This window comes from Artemia sp. Qi Xiang Cuo, chromosome 20 (genome assembly GCF_049724085.1).
Source record: "Artemia sp. Qi Xiang Cuo chromosome 20, ASM4972408v1, whole genome shotgun sequence".
NCBI classification, from domain to species: Eukaryota; Metazoa; Arthropoda; class Branchiopoda; order Anostraca; family Artemiidae; genus Artemia; species Artemia sp. Qi Xiang Cuo.
The window spans coordinates 32,768,989-32,790,456 of NC_142813.1; the positions used below are offsets into that span (position 1 = coordinate 32,768,989).

A 21,468-nucleotide genomic window follows, 5' to 3' on the forward strand; every position below is an offset into this window, starting at 1 on the left:
CCCTGGTCTGAAGGAAAAAAGTAATAAATAATACATTAAGCCCACATCGTTCTTATATGCCCCAAGGGCATGGGCGTGGAAGGGGTGTTAGTTGCCTTCCAATCTCTTTCGACTATTAAAAAGGGCACTAGCCATTTCAATTTCCAATCGAATGAGCCCTTTTCCTAGTTTCTACTACAACTCTTTCGTTATGAAGCACCCTGGTATGAAAAAAAACCCTACTCAGACTAAAAAAAGTGAAGAACTCTATTAAACAAAAATTAACAAAAATAGAATCAAAAATAGAATAAAAGCCAGAATATGATTTGTACTTTACTGAAAAAATTCAAATGAATTTACTGAAAAAATTTGCATTGTCAGTTCAATATACATATGCTGATGCTTATTTCATAAAATCTTAAATAATTTTTGATTTCTTAAAGTTATAAAAGTGAAAACATTTAAAAGAATTTTTTTCAGTAAAGTACAAATTATGTTCTGGCTTTTAGAAAGCATAGGGTTTAGAGCACTACTCTGATTAATTTCTGCTCGTTTTGAGTTTGAATTATTTTATTTTCTGTTTGTTTTGGGTTTCATTTATTTATTGACACTGATTTGTGGTAGTATGCTTGGTAGATTATTTGATTCCATTTTGTTCATTTTTGTTTAATGGAGTTCTTTACTACTTTTTTTGAAAAGTTTATTTTGTGCAAAAAATTTTTTGATTAATTTCTGGTCGCTTTTTATTGACATGGTCTTTTTCAGGGAGAAAGACTGAGCCTCTTCTGAAGTTAAACAACCATCCTTTCCATAAAACCCTTTAATACCCCCTGGACATAAATTACAACCCTTGCCCCTAATCTCTGGGGGTTTTTTCAATCCCAAAAGCCTTGTTATATGATATTTAGACTATTTTGAATAGAATAACTATATAAAAAATTCTATTAAATACATTTCGGGACAATATGACGTGTGAGTACGGTGGAGAGGGTAGCTGCCGTCCGATCACTTTGACTCTTAAGAAGGAGGCTAGAGCGTCTGATAACCAATCCAATGAGCCCCCTTAGAAGTTTGTATGACAAAACTTTCTATAGAAACCCTGTATGTCCCCAGGGCATAACTTACAACTCTTGCCCTGAAGGCTGAGGGGGGGGGGAATTGTTATCCTCACTGACATAATTTCCCGACCTTTCTGATACGCTTAACAAAATGGGTATATTAAAATTTTGATTGGAAGTGTTTGGGGAAATGACAGGTGTGGAGGAAGACATTTGCCCTCTGATCACTTTTGACTAATAAAAAAGCACTAGTCCTCTCAATTTCCAATCAAATGAGCCCTTTTTCAAGCTTTTACGACAAAACTTTCTATAAAAACGTTAGATGCCCCAAGGGCATAACTTACGACCCTTGTCCTGAGAGCTATGGGGGGGGGGGTTTGTCATCCTCAAAGACATAATTTCCAAACCTTTCAATTACGTTGAACAAAATGGCCATATCAAAATGTTGATCGGAAATATTTGGGGAAATGATGGGCTTAAAGGGGGGGGGGGATTCTCCCTCCGATTACTTTCGACTATTAAAAAGGGCAGTAGCCCTCTTAATTTCCAGCCCTAACAGCCTTTTTTGAAGTTTTTACGACAACACTTTCTATATGACATTATATGCCCCCTGGGCATAACTTACAACCTTAGCCCTGAGATCTGTGGCGGGGGGGGGGGTGTCATGCTAAAAAATATAGTTTCCGGACTCTTCAACTACGTTCAACAAAATTCCTAAATCAAATATGGATCGGAAGTGTTTGGGGAAATGATGGGTATGGGAGGGGGAACATTCGCCCTCCGATCGCTTTTGACTATTAATAAAGGCACCAGCCCTCTCAATTTCCAATTGAATGAGTCCTTTTTGAAGCTTCTATAACAACGCTGGCAAAGACCTAATTTCCAGAACTTTCAACTATGTTGAAAAAAAATGCCTATCTCAAAATTTTGATTGGATGTGTTTGGGAAATGGTGAGCGTGAAAGGGCGTTAGTTGCCCTCCAATCACTTTCGACTATGAAATAAAGCATCAGCGTTTTCAATTTCCAATCGAATGAGCCCTTTATGAATTTTTTACGACAATGCTTTGTATAAAACCTTATATGCCCCCAGGGCATAACTTACAACCCTTGCGCTGAGGGCTGTGGGGGGATTATCATCCTCAAAGGCATCATTTCTTAACTTTTCATCTAAGATGAAAAGTGATGTTAGTCTTCAAAAGTGATGTTAGTTTTCCTAAAATCACTTTTGACTAGTGACTATTTAAGGAGGGTCAGTTGCCCTCCAATCACTTTCAACTATTAAAAAGGGCACTAGCCCTTTGAATTTCCAATCGAATGTGCCGTTTTTGAAGTTTCTACGACATAGCTTTCTATAAAAACCTTATATGCCCCCAAGGCACAACTTGCAAGCCTTGCTCTGAGGGTTGTAGGGGGAGTACCCTCTTCGAAAACATAATTTCTATGTGGAAATCAACTACGCTGAACAAAATGGATATCTCAAAATTTTGATTGTATGTGTTTGGGGAAATGGTGGGCGTGGAAGGGGTGTTAGTTGCCTTCCAATCACTTTCTACCATTAAAAAGGGCACTAGCCATTCTAATTTCCAATCAAATGAGCCCTTTTCGAAGGTTCTACGACAACTCCTTCGATACGATATGCCTTGGTATGGGAAAAAAATAATACATTGTGCCAACATCATTCTTTACTTAGGCAGCGCTATTGCGCTGCCTGTGATTGTTCAGGTGGTGAGACAAAAGGTTCTTTTTCTTCCAGCGATTTATCTAGTCCAGGTTTTTTGTACTACAAGGAGTGAAAAACGTTAATGATCAATCTTGTGTCTTTTAATTGTTCAGAAGGTAGGACAAAGACTTCTTCTTTTGCCTTGGCTTGTCTTTTGTCATTATGAAAGACATATCGCCAAATCTTTGCTCCTTTTAATTGTTTAAGTGGTGGACAAAAACTTCTTTTTCTTCCACCGCTTTATCCAGTCCATATTTTTGATTTTCAAAGGTATGGTAGATATTGATGTCCTTATCCATGTCAAATCCAAAACCCAATCATCATCGCTGTCATTTTCAATTTGTTTGCTTCGTTATACCTCGGCTTATTTTTCGTCATTATGAAATACATATCGCCGAACATTTTTTTAAACAAAGGTATGGTAGGTATTGATGACCTTATCCATGTCAAAATCCCGAACAAAACTCTGATTGTTATTATTTTTAATTTTTACATCTTTAGATTCTTTCTGTCCGACTTAATCATAATTGTCTCGCCGCTCTTGAGTTTTATTTTTGACTCCCTCACTTTTAAACAATGGCCTTTGTTTTAGCTGCCCGTATTGGTGGTGTCGCAATTGATGGTCCAGGTTGTCAATTTTCACATCTTATCACGTTTGATAGGTCAGGTGTTGGTTCCAAAGAAACATCATTTATAGTAACTGCAACTGCAAGTTTTCGTTTTTTGGCCCTTTCAACAGACATTATATTATATAAATAACTGTTGCGTTGGAAACTCTACAATCTTGTTTATGCTATGCATGACATCATCTAAGAAAATTCTTTTATGATGCCATCTATGATGTCACAAGAAATGCTTATATGATGTAATAACATAGTACATGACGTCATTTCCAAAACCAAAATTAAGGCTCTTATCGATTTTCTCAGACTTCTGACCTATCTAGATCGTTTTTTTTATGCGAGAATATTTCAAACCTTTCTATGACAACGCTCTATAAAAACCTTTTATGCCCGCAGGGCATAACCCTTGCCCTAAGGGGTTTGGTAGGGGGGGCTATCATCCTCAAAGATATAATATCCAGAAATTTCAACTACGTTGAAAAAATGGCTTACTCAAAATTTTTGATTGGATGTGTTTGGGGAAATGGTGGGCGTGAGAGGAGGGGTTATTTACCCTCCAATCAGTTTCACCTAGGCTTTTAAAAGGGCACTAGCCCTTTCAATTTCCAATTCAATGAGCCTTTTTTGAAGTTTATGCGACAACATTTTCTATATTAAAAACCTTATATGCCCCCAGGGCTTACCTCACCAACATTGCCTTGAAGGCTGGGGGGGGGGGTCATTCTCAAAAACTTTATTTCTAGAACTTTCAACTACGTTGAGCAAATGGCTATCTAACAATTTTGATTGGATTTGTTTGGTGAAATGGTAGGCGTGAGAGGGGGTCAGTTGCCCTCCAATCACTTTCGACTATTAAAAAGGGCGCTAGTCCTTTCAATTTTCATTCGAAGGAGCTCTTTTTGAAGTCTACGAACACTTTCCATAAAAACCTTATATGCCCCCAGGGCATAACTTACAACCCTAGCCCTGAGGTGTTTGGGGGGGGGTGTTCATCCTACAAATCATAATTTCCAGAACTTTCAACTACGTTGATGAAAATGCCTATCTCAAAATTTTAATTGGATGTGTTTGGGGAATTGGTGGACACCGATTCATTCAATCCATATTTTTGATTTTCAGAGGTATGGTAGATATTGATGACCCATCCAAGTCAAAATCCAAAACCCAATCATCATCGCTATCATTTTCAGTTTTTTTGTTTCGTTACACCTCGGCTTATTTTTCGTCATTATGAAATACATATCTCCGAACTTTTTTTTTGACAAATGTATGGTAGGCATGGATGACCTTATCCATATCAAAATCCCAAACCCAATCATCATCGCTATCATTTTCAGTTTTGACACGTTTTGATTCTTGCTGTCCAGGTTGATTTTCATTGACTCGCTGCTCTCCATTTTCATTTTTGACTCCCTCACTTTTTAGCAATGGCCTTTGCTTTAGCTGCACGTATTAGTGGTGTCGCAATTGATGTTCCACGTTGTCAAATGTCACATCTTACCACGTCTGATAGTTCAGGTGTTGGTTCCAAAGAATCATCATTTATATTAACTGCAACTGCAAATTTTTGTTTTTTGTCCCTTTCAACAGACATTATATTATATAAATAACTGTTGCGTTGGAAACTCAACAATCTTATTTATATTATGCATGGCATCATATAAGAAAATTCTTATATGATGCCATACATGATGTCATAAGAAATGCTTATATGATGTAATAACATAGTACATGACGTCATTTCCAAAACCAAAATTACGGCCCTTGACGATTTTCCTCAGACTTCTGACCTATTTAGATCGTTTTTTTTTAATGCGAGAATATCTCAAGATACCAATTTTCCCGAAAAAATATGGAGCCGTTTTCGAGAAAAAAATACATAAATACATATACAATACATATGTAAATACATATATACATAAATACATATATATATACATATATATATATATATATATATATATATATATATATATATATATATATATATATATATATATATATATATATATATATATATATATATATATATATACCGTTAGAATAGTACTCTCGAATATTACCGTTTGACCATTCTATATTAAATTGATTATGTGTAATTCTAATTTTAATTAAGTTCTATTTCAGAGAAGAAGATCTACTTAATGATTTTGTACTTGAATTTTGAGTCCATTCTATTTTATTCTCTGGTTTTGTCTTCAAAATATGTCGACTTGCCTTTGAATGCCCTTATCTTTCTATCTATATGTTGTGCGAGGGGCTCATTGAGTTTCAGAGACTGAAACAATTGTGTTCCAGTCACGGCGCATCTCCCCTGCTTTTTACGATTTTGATATACTTTTGCAAACGGGACCAACTGGTCCCGTTTAAAAGTAAAAACATTTCTATTTATATTTTATCAGCTTCTTTCCAGGAACATACTATTCTTGGAAGAATTGTTTGAAAGTTAATAGTTTTAAAGTTAACTTCATAGATGTTTTAATTACCTTTATTAGTTTCGAAAGCAGCGTGAAATACGCCTTTTTATTTTCGGTATGACGAGATGCTTGATGAGTTAACGCAGATACAGGTCGACCTTAATGCCAAAACGTGTATCTTGACATGACAAAATCCATGGGTTCCACTTGGGAAACCGTAAATGATTAAACCACAAATAGATAATATTTTTTTTTATTACTGCTCATAAAAGAGATAAAATGGTTTACTTACTGGTGATATTTCACAGAAACAAACTGGCATTCTCGTCGTTGAAATTTAGAAATAATGCATTTCGTAGTTTGCACAAAAGAAAAGACATTTAAAAAGTGCAAGTAAACTAAACTTAACGAAAATGTTCTTTGATATAAAGACCTTTTTAGTTACGACAAAGCAAACTTTTCAGTGCATATCCACATAGCTGCAATCAGAGCCGAAAGAAGTATAAAGGAAGGAAGTCAAGCTCAGCTGGGAGAAAAAACAACTACCTTTATTTTGTATCATCTTTTAAAATCTAAAAGTTTGTATACCTTTAAAAAGTATATGTAATTACTTTATTTTTCTGTTTTGTTGTTGTTGATTTTCCTCTTTTGAGCTTATTTAGAATCCTTAATTTTTCTTTTAGGGAACAAGAGATCCTTTTAAAATTACTTCTATCTCGTTTTACTTTTCCTTTAATTATTGCTGTTTTAACTTTTATTAAAATCTAAATTCTTAAACAGTAGAAATAGGATAAGTCCCTAAATGGCCTTTCCATTTTCATGCCCGAACCCAAAATCGCTAGGTTTTTCATAGCAGAAAACTGAGTGTTTAAATAGAGGATAACCCGAAAGTAGATATCATTTCTCTAAAAGGGATTTTTACTCATTATGATTGTAAAAGTCTTTCCCATCACTAAAAACAGCGCTATTTTACTAATTTTGTCTGGTAAAGATATATCGCTATCTCAGGAATTTAAAAATTATAAAGTTAAAAGCTGTATTTGACCATGTTCAAACTCACGGCTTATGTTCAGAGTTGGTATCTGACAACAGTGGCATTAAAAATATGCCGAGGGTGCAATATTTAATTACAAATTTCTGCATCCGATCGCTTAATGCATGGTGAACGATAGTGACGTTCTGGTCGGATCCTTTTTGAAAGATTGGTCTCAAAATCTTTATTTGGCGAAATATTGAATTCTGAGACACACAATGAGTCTTTAAAACGATTCTCTGTGTGTTTTTTTATGACACAAAAATCATACATATTCCTTAAATCTTTTAGCTTATAGATCATTAAAAGCCAATTGTTCATTAAGAATGACAAATTTGTCATTTCATTGTTCATTTTTGGTCAACTCCATTCTGTACTTAAACTGTAAATATTTATGAAATTCCAGGCGTCTACAATCGATGGGAGACGAAAAGGGGCCTGCCTATTTTGTCAGGAATACTTCATGGATTTGTACTTACTTGCAGAGCTTAAAACAATCAGCTTGAAAGTCACCACAGTTGACATGCTGAAACCTCCTCCAGATTTCAGGTATATTGGATTTCTGTTTGTCGATTTCTAGTTAACTTTTTTTTCCATTATTCAATCTGCCAGGCACATCAAGTGCCCGATTTGTATGGTGACGATAAATCTGGTATTCAAACGAACGCACTTATTCCGGGACCTTTTAGTCAGGATCCATGGGAGAACAGGACCTTATTCAAGGCATACGCTTCTTTTACTATATTTTTTATTTCTGGATTTTCCCAAAAATCTCGCAAAGTAACTATTTCTGGCCGAGGAAAACCTATAATGCCTCCCCAAGAAAAATCAGAAGCATCTGAATGGATTTTTTGCTGAAACATATTCCTCGGAATGCCAGGAGAAAATTCTAGGAGCACCCCGCGAGTAAACGCCAAAACCGTAGTTCCCCTTTAGTTTCGTCATCAAGTCCCTTGGAATGAGACCGCTCACGCTCCATGCTCGCCACAAATCTCGTACACCGTGAAATAAACAAACGAAGATGTGGAAAATCTGGGCTGAGGGACATGACAGACCCTAGGATAGAAGGGTTTCCAGGGTATAGTCATTTTAGGCTCTTTTTATTATCTTTACATGCATTCAGAGACACACAAATACCTTTTCTTTCTTTTTTTCTCATCTCCATACAAAGTTTTTCCTTCCGTGTCTACTATAAGGTTGTTCCGCGGACAGACTGAATCAGAATAACTCTCTATTCTGAGCCCGGACCACGCAGACCCTTCGGTTAATTAACGGAGGGGAACAAAACAACCCAAGTCTCTCCTATCCTTAATATCTATTCTCAGGCCAAAAACAAACATATTCGTCCTTCCAAATAACAATCCCCTGCCTATTCAAATTAAACATGACGCAGATAAATGCATTTCCTGAACACATTTTTTTTTACCTATATATAGCCTTAATCAAAGATGAACAGTAATCACTGAAAACAAGGGAAAAACTGGCTGATTTTCTTCCTTGCTTTGAGGTAGGGCCAATGCTCACATTTTTACAGAGGTCATGAACTTAACTTTTTCGCACCAGTTTCGGGTTATTTCTGCCAACCCCCAGCCAACACAACTCTGAACTCTAGCAAGACCTTAAGGTATTGGCTCCCATTAAATAATGTTAGCCTCCCTCCCTCCCTGCACACCGTACTAAGTAAATTGGCATCAGATTTTGCCAATAGGCCATATGAGATATGTATAATTTATCATTGACTGTTTGCTTTGGCAGATAAATCAGAGGCAGTGCTCTAGTGCTGCCTAGGTAAAGAGCCAGGTGCCTTTTGTGTATTACTTATTAGTTTTTTTTCTTTTCTCTGCCACTTCGTACGGAAGGAGTGCTCTTAGTAATTGGAAGTTCTATTCATTTGATTAGAAATTGAAATTTTTAGTTCCCTTTTTGAGAGTCGGAAGTGATTGGAGGGCGACCCCCCCCCCCTCGTCTCCTTTTTATCTACCGATCCTCGGTAACCGGTAAGACATAACATTGAAATTTGAGATAACTATTTTAGTCAGTATAGACAAAAGGTCCAATATATATGCCTCTGGGGATGACATGACCCTCGAGCCACTAAGGGCCGTATATGATGCATATTGCAAATTATTTACACATAAGTTTTATAGTCTGAAAGGGGGATGTATTTGATCTCGGAGGTCCAGTGACTTGAAATACTCAAGAATTGTTCTCTGAATCAAAAGGATCATATGTTTTGCTATGGGAGAGGGGAATAGAGGACCCCAAAACGAACCAAAAAACTGTTCGTCCTTGATCAATTTGAAACTTAGAGATGAAAATCCTTTGACCAAGAGGAACCTATTGTACGAGAAAATAGTTTTGTGGTAATGGGGCTAAAAACAGGGTCAAATTTTTTTTTTTGTCGATCAGCTTGAAGCTTATATCATTAAGTCCTTGATCTAAAGATACCCCAATGCGGAAGAAAAAAAGCTGGCTCCCTCCAAAACGGGGCCCAACAAAGGGGGCAAACAATTTTCTCTGGCCGCTCTGTATAGAAAGGGGGATCGAGTTGGTCCTTTTGGCCCAAGAGATTTCAAATCTAAATTTCAAGCCAATTGTTAAAATTTCTTCGTCGATTTATTGGAAGCCAGTGCCCCCCAAATGTTTTTTTGGATTGGGCTCCCCTTGAACCATGAATACTTATGGGTGCGAGTTTCAATCTGTTCGGGAAGAAAATATTGGCTGCCCGTTTTGGGGGGAGCCAGTATTTTTCTTTCATGTTTTTTGGGGTCCGCCTGACCCGACGGCTTTTCCATTTACGTTTTGAGCAGAAAAGAAAGTTTAAATCCCTTTTTTGACCACTTGTTTTTTGGGAAGGAGTGGGTTCTCTAAACTATTTTGCTATCTCATGGGGACTTGTGGTTGCGAGTTTAAAATTAATCAGGGACAATAAAACTTTTGGCCCGAACACCCTACCCCTTCATACAAAAACTTCTGGTCTCTGTAGCCTCAAGTTCCAGGCTAAATGGGAAGAAAGGATTTTGGACCTTTTTCGGGCCCCAAATTTTGGGTGCCGTCTCCCTAATAAAAGGTATTTCTAGTCAACATATAAATTTTTGCACAATTTTCGGAGGATCCCAGTTCGGTTTTTTTTTTTTTTTTTTTTTTTTTTTTTTTTTTTTTTTGTGCATTGTGCATTGTGATCTGCCTGGAGCAAGAAATTTGAGGATTTGAGTTTCAAGTCTATCAAAAAAAAAAAGTTTTTCAATTTCTTTTTCGGGCGTTATTTTTAAGGGATCCAAGTTCTAAGCCGTTAAAAAAGCGCAAATTGGACTCGAGATGGGGCTGGTTGCCCTCCATTTACTTTCGGCCTTTTAAAAGGGCACTAGAATTTTTAATTACAGACAACCCTAAAGCGTTGCCTCTTATATTTTGTCCATTTCTTCAAGGTTTTAACCCTCTCGGGAATTAATGATCATATATTTACTTTATTTATTCGTCTTTGTCTTGTACATAGAGGAATACAGATCATTAGAATTATTTATTTTGGTCAAATGCAAAAAAATAAATTGATAATTAAAAAGGAAACGTCGGAGAATATATATTCTTAATATGCCTTATTTGTGAGTTCCTATTTAGATCGTGTTTCAGAGAACTTACACCAATAATCTTATCTTCTGTACTAGTAAAATCATGGTTATTACAATTAGATAACTTACTTATTTGTGTGACAAAATAAACAAGTCACGGAATGTTGGATTTTTTCCTTTTGAAGCTATATAAGATATGGCTTTGATAAGAAATAAATTGTGAGGTATTTTCATTAATAAATTGTATTGACCGTTAGAAAAAGAAAATTGTGTGCAAAAATTGGAAATTGTCTGTAAAAATTGAAAATTAAGTGTGGGGGCTACTTTGAGGCATTAGGTGGTTGAAAACAAATTTAACACTGGTGTTATTGATTAAGTTCGATAATGGAAGTGATAATGAGAAATAAGTTGATCTCAGAACTCTCTGTTCTTTTACGTATAACATTTGGTTCTTTTTACTGAAAACATATTCAGTGGAAAAAACTATTGTAATTTTCGTAATTACCGCTTTAAATGCTTAGATTAGTAGATTTGAATGGTTGAGATGCACAAGGCACTGAACTTTGAGATTTGTGAAGAATCTACCCCCTGTTTACGCTCCTGAAGAATGTGATGCTTCCAAAAATATAATATCGTTAGCTAGATAAGCTAAACTCGTCAAACGTTGCAAACTTTGCGGATTGTACAAAAATTATGGGAACAATTCTGAAAGTCTGCACATTTTATACGATTGGTGCACCCAAAAGTAATTTCCATAAATTCCCAGTTCGTTCCCTTCAAGTTTGCCTCCAGTTTGTTGGCCTTAGGGGGAGTAACGCCTCATTAACTTTTTAGTGGTTTTAGCATTACGTTCCTGAGGTACTAGCTCTAAAAAATTTCTTTCCCAGGACCAATTTTGAAGCAACTCATCCGCCCATTCTAATTGACAATGGATTGGCAGTTTTAGAAAATGAGAAAATTGAGCGACACATCATGAAGAACGTTCCCGGAGGCCATAACTTATTTGTTCAGGATAAAGAAGTTGCTTCTAAAATTGAAAATGTTTACAGTGTAAGTTTGCTCTGTGTTGTCAAATATACTTAGAAAAAAAAACACATTCGCTTAAGATACTACCTATCATCACCTATCCCGTACGTAATTGCTTGTGTAAATTGCAACATTTTTGACTCAATTTCTAAAGAGCTACCTGGTTCAAACTTTGCTCTAGGTTTTTGAAGTTAAGGCTAGTTAATTTCTTGTCAATGTGTACCATCCATGCCGAGAGCCAAATTCTGCCAAAGAACAGTTTGATGTTCATTTTCTCTAGGTTAAATTAAACAGATAAAAATACTGGAAGAGTGGTAAAATATCAAAAATATAGCTTACTATATGCCACTCGAGTATTGCAAGTCAATCATTGAGGGCAATGTTAAGTTCTGCCCATTTTTAGCTTAGTTGAAGGAATGTAAACAAATGGAGTTGATTAAACATTGGAAATGCAAATGACTCAGCACTAATCCACGGATCAGGGGCTATAGAATAGAATATAATTTGATATGAAGCCGTTTAGCCATACATACATTTGGTACAATAAACTAAATGATTCAACTAGACGAAACAAGTCACACAAATGACTTGCTAACTCCAGTTTTGAAACAAAGTCGACATAGCCTAATCATTTAATATAACTTCTTTATTTACATTCGATATATTTCTTTATTTTGCCTTTAATACATCCATAATATTTTTTAATTTCTCTTAAGTTTAGTAAATTCTATTTACTTGTAACTTGTTGTAATTCAAAGGAATATGTTCATTTATGTATAATATTATGGGTACTGGGTTTAACCCAGTTAGATGTTTGTTATTACACCCCATAATAGGTATTCAAAACATTGCGTTGTTTAGAAATCTCTGTACGAAAATAAACTAAATGTTACAATTAATATATTTTTTTGTAAAATTTAGAAACTGAATTTTTCATACAAGACTCTTTTTTTAAGTTTGGTAAAGTAAAACAGAATCAGTTTTATAGTGTAGACTCATCAGAACTATTTATAATCCAATTTGTATCTACGCAATGGGAACTTAATACAAGAAAAACTGCCGTTTCTGGGACTCGAACCAATGGTATCTTGCATTCTCTATAGGACAAACTTGTGCTTACTGGCTATTAAGTCTGCTGTGAGTCAGAGCTGAAAAAATTTGGGCCAGAGCTAAAAAAAAAAATTGTAATGATTGTATTGATATTGTTGAGAAAATGTAAATGAATTGCTTTGACATGATTGCTCCTCCTTTTAATTTTATTGCTATTTATTCCAAATTCTCCTTAAAATAGTGGTTTTAGTGTGTATTAATGTGGTGTTAGTTTAGATACAGTATATAAGAGATAGTAAAATTTGTTGTTCCGGACAAAGAATTTTGTTTTACGTATTTTTTTTTTTTTGCTTTCAAAAACTCAAAATCATTTTGTGAAACAAAACCATAAAAAGTCTGTTCATGTCATCCGTTAATTCGGTATTTTAGAAACGTACAGTAGGTTAGTTGTTTAATTATTCCTTTCAGAAATTGCATAAAAGCATCCAGAAGTGTGTCATCTTCATTCATTAATTTGTATTTGTTTTAAAATGTCTTGTCTTGAACAAAGGAATTTTCATCTATCTCTCTTTTTTTCAGAAATTCAAAATTATGTTGCTAAAGAAAGATGAAGCATCCAAAACTGCCCTGGTCAATAATTTAAAGAAAATAGACGAACACCTCGGAAAGAAATCCAGTAGATTTTTGACCGGTGACACACTTTGCTGCTTTGATTGCGAGCTGATGCCAAAACTTCAACACATCCGTGTTGCTGGTATTCATTGATTTTTTTTTTTTTTTTTTTTTTTTTTTTTTTTAAATCTTAAATGCGTGTAGTGACTTGTTACGGTAGCTCTAAAGTTTTGTCGTAAGCATTTGGTTTGAACGGTGCGTTTTGGGTGTTTCGAGGTGTTAGGGACAGGTTGTGTATACAAGGATAGCTTTTGCGGGCATCTGAGATACGGGAAAAATAATTTGGTATCAAAAGTTCCATTTCCCCACTATTTCTGGTGAGTGAAAAAGAGGGCACCGTAGTTTAGAAAAAATTGGAAACTTGCAAATATTATGCTAACTAAATAAGTTAGGAAAAATTCTATTTAACAATCGGATACGTTTTGTTTAATTTCTTTAGGTGGACCATAACCCAAAAGTATTATAAAAAAGGCCACATGACTTCTTTTGAATTGCCGTAGTCGAGCGGGAAGGGGGGGAGGTAACCCTGAGAGGTTTTGATACGAACTTGTTATTGAAACTAGATATTTTGTTTTAGAACTACTCTTTTTTTCCCTTTTTTGTGGTACAAATCAGAACTCTGAGGGGAATCCCGCTTAAATTGACACTGTAAGTTTGAAACCAAGAAAACAGGGAACTAAATAGAAGTGGATCGTGAAGTTGCATGAGGGGTATAATTGGAATTGAAAATACTAGCGCCATTGACGCTAGAGCAAAAGCAAATGAAAGTAGAATAAAAAAAAAGAAACTGGCATTGAGTTTTATTTTAATTACCAGAATCTGTATTTTAAGAAATGTTCAAGATTCTTTGGGCCCAGCCTTAAATTTTCTGGAAGGTATACCGGCCTGTTTTAAACCGAATAGTTAGGATTAGGCTAATCTGTTGAACGTTGGCTTAATTTAAGAAAACTTCCCATAGATATATCTATTTTGTTGTTTTGGCAAAAGTGAGTCTTCTATTTTTAGTCCAGTGTAAAAGGAAATAAACAAGCGGATATAGATAACTTGCATTTCTATTAAGTTCTAAGGGTTGGCCTTATAATTTTGCTCAACAACAATAGATATTTTTGTTTCCTTCGCGAAATCTGGAATGATTTTATTAATGTCCTATACACTTTATTTTGGAGTTTAAGTGGCTCGCCTTCCTGAAAACGGAAGACAATTGCCTCGATAGAGAATCTAGCTTGTAAAGATCGGTCTTTGCTTCTTTTATTTCTAGTTTATTGACGTTTTCTTTTTCTTGATATATGATATTCTCTTGATTTGATGAAAGCAATTTATAGCAAATTATAAGCAATTGAAAAAATAGTTGGAAACAATTCGAATATACTGACAGAGACTTCCGCTCCATTGTATGTATCGTGAGGAATCTTTGACAATAAAACCGTTAAAATAACATTGTATATCTAAAATCATAGAAAAAAAACCTTAAAAAACATAAATTATAAAGTTAAAAATTAAAAGAGCCACCTTCACTTTATAACCGTAAAAAAATTTATAAACAGTGAAGACAAAGCACAAAACTAATCCTATTTAGAAAATCATCTGTAAATTAATTGTTCGTGTTAAGTTGTATTCTCTTTAGTAATAACTGACCTTTTTGATTTTTTTTTTAGAAAAAATATAAGATGATCGAAATTCATTAAGAATTTAAAAAAGGGACATCGGGGAATATTGCAGTACCCCATGAATATTAAACTTTTTGTTTTTGACAGGATCGACCGCATTGGGCCTTTGTTGAGAGAATTCAAATTTTTGACGTACTATAAAATAAAATATTTCACTAGTCATAGCAATTTTGCTAATTGCACAGATAATTAGTTTTCCAAATTTATATGAAAAGTCATCTTTAAGAATTAAAGAATAAAAAGAATTAATTCCGGAACCTGAATTTGTTTCTTTCTGAAAGTGTTTTTTCTTTGCGTCTGAGCATTTCCAAACTCGGTGCCCAGTTTCGACCTGATATGTGGCAACAGTAATATTGGAAACGGGTTCAGATTCGCCCATTTAATAACATATACTTATTTTTGATTGAATTAGAAATAAAATTAGTTAAACACTAATGCATGATTATTAGGAGGAGGGGGAGGGGGCAGAAGTTAGCTTATTAGCACAAACTTGATGGTTCGTTCTCATACATTCCAAAAATTGTGCTTTGATATGCATGTGAAAACTATGGCCTGAATAGTTCTTATTTGACCCTCTCCCTTATAATGTTTGTTGTTTCTCTTTTAGGCAAATATTTTATGGACTTTGAAATTCAAGCTGACATGAAAAACCTTTGGCGTTACATGGCTTCCATGTATCAACTTGATGCCTTCACGCAAAGCTGCCCAGCTGATCAAGATATTATTAATCACTATAAGTTGCAACAGGTATGTAAAAGTCATTGCTGTTAGACACCTTTAGAATAGGGGTATTTTTGTTGTCCCACTAGGTGTTTTTTTTTTATGTGCAAGATGAGAAACTGTAAGAAACCATCTTTCATCTCGTCTAGACCTTGGGTTTGCTGGTAATAACTGAAATGAATTTCGATTCATGGTGGTTTCCAGATTTACACTAGCTGTGGCAATGCACACACGTTATGTGGCCTTCTTTATATCTGCGATTTATAGCCTATCTCCTTGAGGCGAGTGTACACAATTGGCCCATCCCTATGCTCACTCGGCTTCAATCTATTTTCCTTTATGTTGCTTTGTAATGAAAATACTTTGAACTTCAGTTTTTTTTTTCTTTTTTATTATAATGCGCTATGCTTCTATTTCTTAATGACAGAAATATTTACGAATTTTAGTATTTACAACTACTACTAACAAATCACTGCAGCACCAAGCCGCCTGAGTGCACATTCTTCCTCCCAATATATCCAAAGCCTTCCTCTTTGCACCCTCCCGGGACTTTCGTTTTGATGCATTAAGTTGATTTCGTGTTTTGATGCATTAAGTTGATCATCCATGTATCAGACCACTTTTTGATTTTATAAAGATTCATCTGCAAGGAAGGGAGACTTGTGTTGGGTCGTCGTGTTTTGGGATGGCTGAGTGTGTTATAGTATCGTCGGCAAAGTGTTGGTGTCACCATAGGTTCGGTACAGCCACCCTGGGAAAAATACAAATTTTTCCTTTAAGTTGTGACCTTTTTAGATCTTTTTAGTGGTCAGAAATGTCAATTTGTCAGTTAAGAAAAAAAAACAATGTAGCCAATTAGAAAGCTGGGCCCCGGCACTTAGTATGTGGTAGGCTTGCATTTATTGATTCTCGTTATAAGTAGCAACCTCCAAATGAGTCATATTTGTTTGCTATTCTTTCCTCGGGAAAATCTAGGGCTCCCCAGGGAACCCATTTAACGTTGATGGTTTTGAATGATTTCTAATCAACCGTTGTGTAGTTTATGGCATCTTTGTAGGTTTGTAATGGGTTTTGCCGCATATTTTGTTAACGCCAAAGATCGTCGTTCTTCTAACGTAATGTTTCGTTCTTCTTCACTTTCATTTTGACTCGTTCTGATTTTTGCTGTCCTTTTTCTTTAACAGCACAATTCTATGTTGTTCACTCCTTTAATGACACGTTATGGTACGTTCACGTGACATTTTATGCTTAGCTATGTTTCTTTTGTAATGTTGCATGCGTCATAGATATAAAAACGATACATTCACTCCTGGAGGGAGGGGGGATGATGTAATTTTTTTTTTTTTAATTACGCTCGTAAAGATGACGTCAATGAGATGATGTTTCTTGTCAATTATATGTTTCTTGTGTTATTTTGCCTGCATCATAGACACTAAAAAAGATACAACCACTACAGAGGCAAATGTATGCTTTTCGAATGTATTCATAAATATGCCGTCAATGACATGCATCTTTTGATCCAAAATTAAAGTTCTTAGCGAATTTTATCATACTTCTTACCTATTTATATGGGTTTTTTAGGCCAGAAAGCCCCAGGATACAATTTTCCCGAACATTCATAAAAAATACATACATGAATATATAATTATTGTTCGTTTAAAGAGATAGTATATATATATAGTTTGAAATTGCAAAAAGATTGGAAATTCATCACATTTATCCAAGTCTTCGATTTGGACCTGAGCATTAGAGCAACTAGTTCTTTTGCAATATTTGCAAGCGATATCGCATTCGATACCATTTTGATGACAACTGCACCGGTCACTATCATAGGATCCCGTACAACCACACTTCATGACGGTGAGAGTTTTCTTCGGTGCCGCTGGAACATCCGTGAGGATAGGGTACAGCAAGCCGTTCTAGATAGACCCCGGCGCCGCGCCGGTGGATCGATTGAACACGGCCGACGAGAGGCCCGGTCGAACGCCACCGAAGTGCCGTAACGTCACCGGCGCGCCGCAGGCGTGCCGCCGCCGGCAGAGGCAGCGGCGTTCGGTCGACTTTAAATTAATTTTGCGGCAGTTCTTTATAGCGTCAACCGCAAAGTTGGAGCTTTTCCTTCTCGTTTGGTTTAGCATTTTAATTTTGATGATTAGAAATCAAGCAGGGCTTTCACTATTCCTGAATGTTTGGGCATTTCCCCGAAAAAAAAAATTAGTTCTTCCAATCCCTGAAAATCGCGCAATGATGGTGCCACCCCTAGCGATTTATCACCAGTGACTTTACCTACCAAATATTACTTTGCATACCATAGTTCTTCAATTCTCTCTTGTTCATTAATTTTCGTCTCTTTTGTTAGTTTCCATAAAAACCAGACAGATGCAATATGCAATTGCAAATATTACAATATACACAGTTCTTAATATGTTGACAAAAAAAGTATCGTCTTTATGAAATGAGTTTAAATCATTTCGAATGCAGTTTCCCAATCGCTATTTCTTATATCATTCATAGTCAAGAATTTTATTTTCAAGTTGAATAGAATTATAGAACGCATTCACTACTATACAGCTTCAGCCTTCAGTTGGATTTTGAAACTGACAGCCGACAGATTGTTTCTACAGCTGAATTTTAAGTTTGCAGATTTTTTTTTTTGCTGTTTTTAGATAAGATTTTCTTAATGTTTAATACTCAATTTTTGAACGCCTGATATAAAATAAAATCTTCTTTCTGAAACACTTTTACTCCCCCCCCCCCCAAAAAAAAAAAACCTTTTATTGAGACAAAATTTAGCTATAGACTAATCTAAGTACAAGGTTAGGGAATCAAATATCGAACCGGAAGCTACTCCCAAAATATGATTCATAAATTAATTGTAAATTATTGCTTATAGGGGGGGGGGGGTATAGGGGGCTATCATTTCAAAATGATAATACTTCATTTTTTTTTTTGAAAGCAGGGATGCCAAAAAAATAATAATTTTTTTCATTTAAAGCGGAGACGGAAGAAAATGATATCAAATTCCCTGGGAAACCATTGAAATATTTTGATAGACCCAGGACCCCCCCATTAGGACTTGTTCATTGTCTTGGGTATTTTGCGATTTTTCATAGGCTACTGGCCTAATTTGGCTTTTGTGTGTGCTCCCTTTTAATTAGATTCTTTGGATCTTATTGAATGCCACGGCGAATCTGAATCAGTTTTCCAATAATTTGAGGTATATCTGAATAATTTCGACATTTTTGTTGTTGTCTTTGTACCCCTTTACTCATTCCCTCAATTTTTTTTCAAGGAACACTAAGCTGTTTAACGTTAAATTGCGTGTTTGTTTGAACCATATAGTGACCTAGTTATTTATTAAGTAAATTGTTTTTCTAATGAAAGCTGAGACGGTATCCTATCAAGGTGGTATCCAGAGGGGGGGGGGGTAGGGAGGTATTACATTTAAATGATAATATCTCGAAATTTTTTTTATTGAAAGCAGAGATCCCGAAAAGTTTTTTTTTTTTTTAATTTAAAGCAGAGACGGCATCCTATCAAGGTGGTATCCAGAGGGGGGGGGGGTAGTGAGCTATCATATTTAAATGATAATCCTCTATTTTTTTTTGAAAGCAGGGGTGCTAATAAGTTATTTTTTTTTTTTTTAAGCAGATACGGTATCCCATCAAGATGGTATCCAGAGGGGGGGATAGGGAGTTATTATATTTAAGTGATAGTACCTTGATTTTTTTTTTTTTACTGAAAGCAGGGATGCCAAAAAGTTGAAAAGTTGACAAAAATTAACAAGATTTTCGTGAGTTATACTTGATACAGCACTTGCATGGTTTTATCGTCCAAAGGGAGAGGGACATATGCGTCCAAACTTTTTTTTCTTATTGATGAAACGGGTTTACTTTGAAAACATTCATTCATAAGTACCAGGCAGATTCACACTAAAACGAATTGTTGGGACGAAAGCAATATCGACATCCCCAACTAACGTTGCGCTCGAGTGACAATGGCACCATTGGTCCAGTGCCCAAGTTACATTAAAAGGCCAGGTCATAATAAAAGCTTTCAATTTGGGAGGTTCAAGGAGGAGTCTTATGACCTGTCTTATGACCTCAGGGTACTAGATGTTGCAACGTTCTTACGTATCTACAGTGGTTTAAAAAATTTGATCACCCCACAAATGATTACCAAAAATATGCACAAATATAACAAATGTAACATTTGGAATATTATAACACTTCAAAGCTTTGAAGAAAAACAAAAAAGGCTAAATACCCCTAACTACGCTTGAAAGCTATTTTGAAAAGAATCTCAGGGGATTTTCGAGAATATAATTATTACAGAAGTTTTGAGCGAGTATGGGAATCGTAGAGCAGTCTTTGTTCATTTTGGCCAAATGTGACCAATTATTGTGAATTGCTATAGCTTTGTAGTTTTTGTAAGGATTTGGAAATCAAATCTCAATCTCAATAACTGATAGTAAGTGTCCTAACATTTTGCTTGGATTAAAAGTGACGAACTAGGAAGAAAATCTCAACATCTTCCTGGAGCTACTTCAGTCTGCTTATTATTTAATTTAATTACGTTTAAAACGGATGAGCTTTTCATTTTTTTACCTAAGAAAATAGCTGGCACTTTATTTTTCTTCATACCGAATATGTGTTCAAAACACTTCTTCATTAAGTGTTTTTGTTTCATTGTAATTGAAGTGTTCTCATGTGAAGTGTTCATCATATACTTTTCAGTTTGATAAATTTACTCCTTTTATAGGCAGTTTATATTAGGTATTTATGAGTTTATAATTTGGAATGAATCCCCAAACGAAAAAAAAATGAATAATATCCAAAAGAGCAGCCAAATGCAATAAAAAAGCAGCAGTTCAGCCTTAGTCTAATGACATATATTCTATAAAGGAGCCAAAAAAAATTTTAAAAATTTTTTTTTAAGTTGTTATTAAAAACCAGATTTTTATACAAGAAGGCTTTTTAGGCATCCAAAAGAGCAAAAAACAACAAAAAACAATCAATATCAAAGTCACCCATTTCAATTATTTTAAAGGTGACAAAATAGATATAGGCAAAGCGCATTATGAAAAAATTAAGCTTCTAAGTTTAAAGTTATATTCAAAGTTTTTACCCAGATAACTGACGAATTTTGTGATACGATATTTGAAGTTTTGTATGCGGTAATGCTCGATGAAAAAAACTACTAATTTTGATAATTAGTTATGTTAAGAATACATAGCTAATAGATACTTCAACTACTCGTATTATGCAAGGGTTCTGAAACGCCAAAGCCATTTCGTTTCTACCAGATTTCTAATTCTCTTGATGAATAACCAATAAGACCAGTTTCCAGCCAGTGACTTGGGAATTTTTGAACTCATGAATAGGCTCGAATCTGTTGTAAATTTAAGCTGTGATTTGAGAAAGACTGATGAAAACATTAATGTTTTCGGTCAACAGAGATCGCGCCGGCGGCGCGCCGCCCACATCATACCGGCGGCGCGGCGTGGCACGCTGTTTTTGGCCCTGCCGCCGCCGGTTTTCCCTCATCGGCGCGGCGCCGGGGTCTAGTTCTAGAATCTCCAACCTTAATTCTCAGGATCAAGAGCAGGGCTCTGAAGCCGCATTCAATCTTTTACTTGAAGATAGGCTTGGAAAGAGTGAAATTTTGCTGTTGCTGAAGTAGTAGGTAGATCTTTGGGATGAACGAAGGTTTCAGACGTTGCTACTTTCTGCTGAAAGACTCGGTGCCGGTAACTGTCAAGATTTCCAATTGATTTTCCATCTTACAATATAGAAACTGCAGCCTCTCCCGCTGCTTTAATCTCTTCTTTGGAAGCATCAATTCGAGAAAATGTTGAAGCATTTTTCCTAAACTGTTCGTTGTCTCTCATTAAAGTGCAATCATTTTGCCAAGTCCACGTAGACGGGAAGTTA

General features: G+C 35.5%; 1 protein-coding gene across 1 annotated transcript in view; it reads left to right on the forward strand.

The window, feature by feature from the left end:
• Clic (chloride intracellular channel protein 5) overlaps positions 1–21,468 on the forward strand; it is a 77,984-nt gene that overhangs the window by 46,202 nt on the left and 10,314 nt on the right. Inside the window, exons 3-6 of the mRNA XM_089106333.1 lie at positions 7,238–7,380; positions 11,288–11,450; positions 13,056–13,230; positions 15,423–15,562. Coding sequence (XP_088962459.1) covers positions 7,238–7,380; positions 11,288–11,450; positions 13,056–13,230; positions 15,423–15,562 — 621 coding nt within the window. The remainder of the gene's footprint in view (positions 1–7,237; positions 7,381–11,287; positions 11,451–13,055; positions 13,231–15,422; positions 15,563–21,468) is intronic.